This window comes from Lactuca serriola, chromosome 9 (genome assembly GCF_051521515.1).
Source record: "Lactuca serriola cultivar US96UC23 chromosome 9, Lser_US96UC23_V15, whole genome shotgun sequence".
NCBI classification, from domain to species: Eukaryota; Viridiplantae; Streptophyta; class Magnoliopsida; order Asterales; family Asteraceae; genus Lactuca; species Lactuca serriola.
In genome coordinates, this window is record NC_136416.1 from 11,701,549 (window position 1) to 11,711,683 (window position 10,135).

General features: G+C 31.2%; 1 protein-coding gene across 1 annotated transcript; it reads left to right on the forward strand.

Annotated features, from left to right (window-relative positions):
• The first annotated feature begins 460 nt into the window (after positions 1–460).
• LOC145072319 (transcription factor MYB14-like) lies at positions 461–1,725 on the forward strand. The gene is made up of 3 exons (XM_079018731.1): positions 461–795; positions 893–1,022; positions 1,117–1,725. Exons 1-3 carry the CDS (start codon positions 663–665, stop codon positions 1,616–1,618), a joined length of 765 nt encoding a protein of 254 aa, XP_078874857.1. The 5' UTR covers positions 461–662; the 3' UTR covers positions 1,619–1,725.
• Positions 1,726–10,135: the final 8,410 nt, after the last annotated feature.

Here is a 10,135-nt window from a genome sequence, read left to right on the forward strand (position 1 = left end):
CTATAAGTAGTCAACCACAAATTCACAAACATTCAATAAAACCCTTATTGACCGCACCATGTTGTTCAACTCGTAATTAACATAATCATTAAAATTAAGATAAGTAAACTTTCTTTATATATATATATACATACATTTTTACTAGAATCCAAACTACTGGTAATCAGCATAATATAAAATGAGAAAAATTAGAGTGAGAGACAAGAGAAAGTGACAACTTGCATGTATCTTGAATAAAAGTAGTCAACTCTGCTGCTGTCAAATTCGGTTTATACTCATCACCTCGAACCATCGTCATTCTCCTCACGTGCCTTCGTTCACACCATCAACTAAATTACAAAAAAAACGTGTATATATATATATATATATATATATATATATATATATATATATATATATATATATATATATATATATATATATATATATATATATCACTCGCACATACAGAAAGTAAGTCGTAGTCAAGTTGGCTGGCTTATAGTTCTTGGCTGCGCCTGGACCCTCACACCACTTTGTTTGTTTCGTCTTTGTCCGTTATGCTTCAGCCATCAATAATTTCCTATTTAAAGTCTCCATTCTTTACTTGTTTCATAATATAGCTAGCCGTTTCTCAAGGCGTAAGGAATTCGATCAATCGATACCAACTTGATCTTACAACTATGGTTAGAGCTCCCTGCTGCGAAAAGATGGGTTTGAAGAAAGGTCCTTGGACTCACCAAGAAGATCGAATCCTCATCGACTATATTAACCTCCATGGCCACCCAAATTGGCGCGCTCTTCCCAAGCTCGCCGGTAATATATTAACTTACCAACACCTAAATGAGTTCAATTCGCAGTCACTGAAGTAATTAATTTGATATTACTAGAACTAACCTTTTTTCGTTGTTAGGTTTATTGAGGTGCGGGAAAAGTTGCAGGCTAAGATGGACTAATTATTTACGACCCGATATTAAAAGGGGTAACTTTAGTAGAGAAGAAGAAGAAACCATCATACAGTTACATACGGCTTTGGGAAATAGGTATGTGTGCATGTTTAATTATGACTCCTTCGATCGTTCTATATGTTCTGAGTATCTTCTTTTTACTGATCTCGTGATCTGATATGAATTGCAGATGGTCAGCGATTGCTGCAAGATTACCGGGTCGCACAGATAACGAGATTAAGAATGTCTGGCACACGTACTTAAAGAAGAGATTGAACCCTAACACTAACCCTACTGTAACCAGTTCTAAGTTTCAACAGGAAGTGGAAATATCTAAAGAAGATGAAGAAGATATTGCTCGATCATCGCCATTAGAGACGAATTCGAGCAATCAAACGAGTTATAATCAAATCGATTCGCCTCAGCCTTCAAGTACTGAAATTTCTTCGGTGACTACAAGTACAAATGATAACTCGTGCATGGAGGACCTGGTATTGGATCAGAGCTTACCGGATATGGATGAAGAATTTTGGTCGGAGATTTTTTCAGCAGATAACTCCGACGAGTTTCCGGCGGTCCATGAAAACATTGGTCAACTTCAAAGTGGATGTGGTTTCGAGTCAAATTTGCACGATGACATGGACTTTTGGTACAACGTGTTCACAAGAGGAGAAGAGTTGCCACAAATATAAATATAAAAGAAAAGATTGACATAATGTTTACTTTTTCTTATTTTCATTTTTTTTTGTAGTTTAGTACATTTTTTTAATTTAAAAATAGTCTAACTAGTATATTTGTATTTTTGGTGCCAAGCAACCATTATACTTGTTAAAATACAAAATAAAATTAGTATAGTCCAAAATGTATTTAAATACACTATTGTGAATTACTATTATGATAATCATGCTTGATCTTTCATTGCGGCATACGGCTCTAATAAAATATATAAAAAATTAGTATTATTTAAAATTTATAGAAAAGCTTTAGGTTGGTTATGGCAAGACTAGTTATTAGATGGTGCATGGTAGCTTAAACCAATTTTTATTGTTAGAAATGTTTAGAGATTTTTAAATTGCACAACAGTACTAAAACTACTTTTCAAATTATAATCGTTATGTTTAAAATCAGCTAAAAGTTGATTTTATCAAACGAAACTTTTCCTTTAAGTCGAGTATTTTTTTTTAAGAAAATAAAAACATTAAGCTTCTAAAAGCTCTCAAAAATTTGTTATCGAACACGCCTTTAGTCACGAGCTCTATACTTGAACACACAATAACTATCCATGCACAAATCGTATGTGACGGTTAAAAACTATAAAGACTTAAAGTCCAAAAATTAAACTTGTAAAGGGATAATGTAATCATAGCCTAACAAATTGTTTGTTTTTTTGTTTAAAAAGGTCCTTCGTGAATTTTTTCTATGTAATGTAAGTGTTTAAACCAGGGTGTCGAATGAGTAAAATTTTTGGGTTTCGGGTAAAACGGGTATTTTCTTAAAAAAATAATACCCGATACCCGACCTATATTGTAATTCGGGTATTCGGGTATTCGGGTTTGAGGTCGGGTCGGGTAATTATCGGGTATACCCGAAAATTTCTTAAATGACACTTATTGATAATTTTTTAATTTTTAATTTTTTTTTTATTTTTACATGTTGGTTGGTTAAATAAAAAATTGGTAGGAAAATACTTCATGCAATTAACAAGTATATATATATTAACAATACAAATCATTATAATATGTTATGTACTTTTTTAATTCCATTCTGTGCCATAGTGAGAAACTGAGAATTGTGATGACGGTTCATGACTTCAGCTTCAGCGTCGTATTCCCTTTGCAAGTTTGTGTCGACTGTCGAGCCGTCGTTCATAAGAAGGAAACGAAGGGTTTTGTTTTATTTGAAGTGTGCGTACGTGACTGCATTGTATATTTAGTATTATTTAAAAAACGAATTCGTGTATTCAGGTATACCCGAAAAATAAATATTCAAACCTAAAACCCGACCTATATTATTATCGGGTTAACCTATTACCCGAATGTTCATACCCGTTACCCGTTCTACCCGACCCATTCTACCCGAATTCGAAACGGATCGGGTGGGTAGAGCGGGTTTCGGGCTTTTCGACAGGCCTAGTTTAAACTACAAAAAACAATATAAAAACGTCATTCTTTCAATTATAAAGGTCAGAAGGTGTAAACCGGTTGTATTATTGGGTTATTATGCATCCACGTTGGCACTTTGCTCATCTGAACCGGACCATGTGACACAGACGAGGTGTCCATGTAGGTTTTTTTATTTAAAAAATATTTTTTAATAATAATAATAATAATAATAATGTTATTATTATTATTATTATTATTAAAAAATATTTTTTAAATAAAAAAACCTACATGGACACCTCGTTTATTATTATTATTATTATTATTATTATTATTATTATTATTATTATTATTATTATATGATGTATTCCTGTTAAACATTCTACCCCAATTTGTTCTTTGATGAACATCTAGCCACTACCAAATTTCTAAAAATAATTCAAGTGTATATGTGAAGGGAGGCATATGTCCGATAAAAAAATATAGGAATACGATTTATTAAGGTAATTAATTTTCCGGTTTATTTACATCTGGGTAATTATCTTTTTTGTACACATCTAGGTAATAAACTTGTTGAAAGTGTTCACACATAACCATTATAATCTATTGTAGCAGGTTACATTCGACTGCAGGTTACATTCGGCTGCAACTGGTCATAATGGTTATATGTGAACACTTTCAACAAGTTCGTTAGCTAGATGTGTACAAAAAATATAGTTACCAAATATGAACAAAACAAAAGTAAGAGTAAATTAAACAAAAGGTCCATGTGGTTTGAGGAATTTGTACGTTTGGTCCCTAACTTATTTTTTAACTCGGATGGTCCCTACTGTGTATTTTTATTACATGTTTGATCCTTGTCTTATCTAACAGGACTATTTAGCCCTTATTAATTTATTTATTTTTTAATTAATTTTCTTATTTATGTATTTATTTTTTATATATTAAAAAAAATTAATAAACCCTACATATCTGTATCTCTTCACCGTAAACCTGAAACCACATTTGAAAATTTTAATCTGGGTCCCATCGGTCATCATCCCATCTCTCATTGTCATTAATTTGTATTTCATTTCCATCTTTAGTGACATCGACTTCTTCACCGTCATTCTTTTTTTGTTCATTCAACTCTGGCGAACCAATACCATAACCTGCTGTATCTTCATCTTTACTGGGTTGTGGTGTTGATTCCCCAGAGTTGAAGGACCGAAAAAAAAGAGATGGTGAAGACGTCGATGTCAATAAAGATGGAAAAGAAATAAAAGATGAGTAGGATGAGAGATGTGATGGTGAGGAGATACAGATATGTATGATTTATTATTATTTTTTTAAATATATAAAAATAAATACGTAAGAAAGAAAATTATTTAAAAAAATAAATTAATAAGGGCACAATAGTTAAGTAAATAAATACGTAAATAGGTAAGACAAGGACCAAACGCGTAACAAAATAAACAGTAAGGATCATCTGAGTTAAAAATAAATAAACTAGGGAGCAAACACATAAATCCCCCCAACCACAAGGATGATTCGTGTAATTTACTCTTACATTTCGTTTTATTCATATTTGGGTAACTATTTTTTTTAAACACATATAGGTAACAAACTTGTTGAAAAGTGTTTACATATGACAATTATAACATGATGTAGCCAGCTGTAACATGCTACAACATGCTATAATTGTCACATGTAAACACTTCCAACAAGTTTGTTTCCTAGATGTGTAAAAAAAATAGTTACCTAGATATGAATAAACCGAAAAGTTAAATACCTTAATAAGTAATGTTCTAAAAAAATATTGTAATTTTCTCTAGAACTTTAACGCATGAATAATTTTAATAAGAAAAGATATAAAAAACAATGATATAATATAAGAAAAGAAAGTAAGATGTTATAACTTTTGTATGTAGCCTTACTTTTTCACTTTTATATTTGCTTGTGAAAATGGAGTCTCTTTTTTCACATGAAAAATATATATGCAGTATGTGGATGAGACTTTAGACCTATGCAGTAGAAGTCTAGAAGGATTGGACCAAATGTCTACACTGTAAAAAATATTGATTTTTTTTCAATGTTACGTGCTATTAAAATAAACTGATTTTTTAAACTTGAAAAGTTATTTAATATTGAAATTTAAATAATGTTATCTTTATAACATTAAAAGGTTCCATCAAATTCATTTTTTTTTTCAATTTCTATTCATTTAAGAAATTCAATATTAAAACCATATATACTCTTTGTGGAAAATATATATATTTTTTAATTTGTCATTTTTATGACTTTATTATAGATAGCTAACAAATTTAGACAAAAGTTTAGGTAGTATTAAATGTCACTTTCATTTTTCATAACCATTTTGTTTATGTGACATTATATTATGATTAATATGTCTCTCTAAATTATTTTGTATTTTAATGACTATATAACTATTATGTCGTTTTAAGGAGTGAGTTATTATATATAAAAACAATAACATGGTATGCATTAAAGGATATATTTGATATTTATCATATTTCGTTATAGTTAAAATGGAAAAATATTATAAAAATGGCATTATTAATGTTTGAAAATGTTACAAAAAAGACATTCGAAAAAATAAAAAGAGGCATTTGAATAAATAAATAAATAACCATTTGTATATTTTTTTTAGGTTATAAGATATCAAAAGATATTAGAAGGCTGTAGTCTACATTTGTGTTAGGAAGATGTCGCATAAACTTTTTTAGGTCTATGGTTTTATAAAAGACAAACAATTTACGAAAGTCAATATCTGTCAGACAAAAAACAAACGTCACTTTTAATATTGCATCATTTAACAATTACGATTGTTTTTAAATGTCATAGAATAGTAAGTGTTGAAATGAATTACGGATTTGACCAGAAACGGCTTGGCTCTTTGCTTGAGTGGTTTGCTTAAAAAAAATAATAATAATAAGTTAACCTTGAGTTTTATTTTTGTCTAAAATCATTGGTTTAACAATATTTATTAATTATTATATTCATAATCTCTTTAAGTCGTTCTTTATGGTAAAGAAGAGTGGAGAAGTGGATAAATTTACTTACGGTTTGGTGATTAGTCAAAGTTGGTGAACTGATATGATAAAGAAAACAAAGTGAGGTCGATAAAGTAATATTATAATGGCAAAAACAATGTTTAGTGTTGATTGTTGAATACGGCCGACTATATAACTTTTTAAAGTTTCAGTTTGGACCCGATAGTTTTTTTAATCACTAATAGTCATGTTTTTAAAATGGAGTTAATTTTTTTAAATCATAAGTTAAAGTGATAGCCGAAGTACAAAAAGACTTGTAAGATTAATATAATATGTCGTCAAGTAGTATATGATATTTTGTTTCGGTTGGTGCATGTTTAATTTGTTTTCGGATGATCACATCATCTCAATATGTGTTGGTTGTTTTAAACATTAATAAATGACTAATGTCATTACAAAAATCGATTTTGTTTTAACATTTGTTGCTTCAAAGAAAAATCAATAATACTTAATTATCAATTTTTTTCTTGTTTTCAAGAAAAAAACTACAAATTTTAAACACAAGAATTTACAAAGAGATTATTAATATAAAAAAATAAATTCTAGATCAAGTTGGTCCAATCGTGTCTGGACCACAAGAAGGTTGGTCAAGCCAAGTATAAAAAATTTTAGAATGGCCCGAATCATTAAGCACGGAAACAATTCGATGACTCGTTAACGACACATTCATCATATGATTTTGATTTAGATATGAGATTCCGATTTTTTGGTTTTCAAAATTTTCATTGTCCGAGATTATGTCTTGGATCGCTCCAGTAGTAGAAAGAATGGATAGATGGAGGAGAAGAAGATCGATGGTGAACATTTTCACTTCCTAACCTCGTAGGAAACCACCGTCATCTATGTTCGATATTTTCAACAAGAAAAAGAAACACAAACAAAAGTAATATGAATGTCGACATAAATGAATTATGAATCAAGAGGGTAGATACAAATTTCATTCCAAAAGATTCAATCCAATGAGAAAATGAGAGACCATAGTTAATAGGCAAACTTATAATCGGTGTGCATAGAAACCATAAGTATGTTCTTCAGATTACACTATCTTCTCATCATTTTGATATGTTCACACTCAAATAAGAAACAAAGGGATATTAGAATAAGAATATTTGAAATTAATAAAATGGAAATGCATAATTGTTCATTGAGAATCAGTTATCTAATTCTCTCTCTCATACCACGACATCTGGTGGTTCCATCATTGTCACTTTGCCTTAGATTCTTACTCTATCTACTTTTGTTACTCTCTATTGTACGAGATGGAGATGTAGAAGGATGAAGTTCAATGTAACTTCCTGTTTCGAGAAGTTCTTATTTCAGGATTGTGGAAAATTAGTAGATCAAATCGAGGCCTTGGGCTTCGATGGAATGGAGCTTAGACTCTATTAGAGGTGTATGATGTTGGATAAGTGATTTAAACCTTGGATTGTTTGATGGACGCGGAGGGATAAAGTGAGAAAGGTAATGTTTTGGGCTTCTTGCAAAATTAAGGATTTTAGTTCGAGATGTTTTTAGTCATAATTAACTAGATAGAGTTGTAGAGCTCTTTGACACCCTTCCGTGGATATAAAGATCGTCAAAAACTGAGTTGGAACGAAGAAGTTATGGTTGTTTGAATTTAAGTTAGAAGAAGGGTGTCCGACAGTACGTTAGGCGTACTGGGCTGAAGAAGTCACGTTTTTAGGGCGTTACGTTGGGCGTAACTTTAGGTACGCTGGGTGTAACACCGCAAAGTAAAACCCCTATTTTCATGTTTTGAGCCCTATTTAAGGTCTCTAACCCCTAGGGGGACATTCCTATCATGAGCCTTCACCCTATTGAGCCTCTAACTCGAAACCCTAGCCTCCTCTCACTTATTTTGAGCCTTAGCATCATTTATGAGCTTATTTCTCCATTAGAAGGTGGGATCTTGAAGAACAAGGTGGTGACAAAGTGTAAAGAAGAAGGATTAAAGCATAGATCCAACAAGATTACATCATTTTTGGACCTTTGTGAGTAAAAAGCTTCACACTTGCTCATTAGTTTCATAGATCTTGTTAATTTTCATATTTATCACTTTTTGGTCACTTTAGTGCATAAAGTTTAGATCTTGAAAGTTTGAGACCTTCTTATGGATAAAGTTGGAAACTTTATCGATCTAAACATCTTATTGATTCGGATATGAAGTTTATAGACTTAGAGCTAATGGATTAAGTTGAGAAAGATGCATTTTTGGTCCATTTGAGACTTAAAGACTAGATATTGGTTACTTGGACCATCCTAATTTATAAAGTTGAAAACTTTATCCATTATGGAGCTATTAGTAACCATAAAAATGTGATATTGGTCCTTCTATCCCCTCAATGCAAGAGTTATGATGTCTTAGTGGATTATTAAGTTAGGGTTTTAGCTTTTAGACCTTTTCTAGCCATAAAAAGTCATAAATTTGGAAACTTTATGACTTAGATTGATATTTGGGACTAGATCTGAACTTTGGAAGTAATGTCTTAATGAAATGAACACTTAATTAAGGAAAGTTGAATCAGGTTGAGTTTGTTGGGCGTACATAGGGGTACGTTGAGCGTATTGGGAAAAGACTTTGTAATCTGGCCAAGGATCTACTACGCTAAGCGTACTGACTGAGTACGCTGTACATACTTAGTATATGTTGACTCCTTGACTTTTTGACTTTGACATTTGACCATATTTTGACCAATTTTGAATTAAGGGCATTTTGAGTAATTTGAATAGTAGTTTGAGATTTAGGTCCTTGTTAACTGTATAGGTGACCGGTAGGGATAGCTTTTGGAGCAGTGTATTGGATTAAGTGTCTAAACCCATAACTATATTTGATATGTACTTGACCCGGTTGTAGCATGGTCCTTTTGGGTTGCATTCACCAAAGCAACTTGACTGGATGAATTATATAGAAAGAGGATACATGTGGTTTATTAATATATTATATGAATAATATATTAAAAGAGAAATCATATTGTTTAATTAATATTGGTCAATAATTAATTACAAATTAATTTTGCGATCAAAAGATATTAATTAAACCTAGGGGACTGATATTGTAATTATTGGATAGTTGCAAAGTAGCTTGAGGAAACCCTAAAGATAGGGTGGATGGAATCTTATAGATAAGGCCTTAAGAATTCGTCCAAGGAAGGGATTCCAGAAGGATCTTATGAGCTGCTTAGAGCCTAAGCAACCATATAAGTGTTTGACTGAAATTCTAACTCCTCACATATATAAAGGGACCCTAGGCATCATATTTTCGGCTAACCCTAACCCTAGAAGGATTGCTAGAGCCGAAAATCACCTTCCTCCTGTTTCTCTTACATTCTTCCAATTGCCTTGGTGTTTGTGATCGATTAAAGGTATTACATTTGTGAAACTAAGCTCTCAAGGTCAAGATCTTCAAGCTTCACTTGAAAGGTAATCATCAAAACTTGTTTTAGTTATTAATTTCGATTTTGTATGCTAGTATTAGGGTTTACAAGCTTTGGATGATTTGCATGTACAATTAGAGAAACCTAGATCCAAAGCTTTAGGGTTTTCATGTGCACCATATGAGTGTTGTAATGCTCAAAACCCATAAGTGGTATTAGAGCTTAGATTGTTTTTCTTTTATATTTGATGCATAGCTTAATCGTTCAAAGCAGAAAGTTCTTCGCTTTTTGCTTCTTCCTGGTGACCACGACGTGGCATATATTGCCACGACGTGGTGGCGGGTCAAAGTGCAATTTTCGAGATTTTGGCCTATTTTTGGATTTGGATAATTACCAAAAAGTTTTTGATTAATAAAATTTGATTTTTATTAAATTGGTATGATTTTCCTTATCAAAATAGAAGATAATTGCAAATTAATTAGATAATTATTGACTTATATGATAACCCTAATTATTTGAATTATTTGTTTGAATTATCTTGCCATGAAATTGAATTAGGTCAAATTTAGATAATCACTAATTAATTGTTTAATTAAATTATTTGTAATTTGATCTAGAAAGTTTCAAAAGTTTCAAAACTTGCCATCAAGTTTTGGAATTTAAATTTTTGATTAAAAGTTTAA

Excerpts from the sequence above, each read along its gene's own strand:
- LOC145072319 (XM_079018731.1), top strand. The coding sequence starts at position 663 with ATGGTTAGAGCTCCCTGCTGCGAAAAGATGGGTTTGAAGAAAGGTCCT. Across the intron at positions 796-892 it reads CGCTCTTCCCAAGCTCGCCG|GTTTATTGAGGTGCGGGAAA; the intron begins GTAATATATTAA and ends TTTCGTTGTTAG. Across the intron at positions 1,023-1,116 it reads CATACGGCTTTGGGAAATAG|ATGGTCAGCGATTGCTGCAA; the intron begins GTATGTGTGCAT and ends TATGAATTGCAG.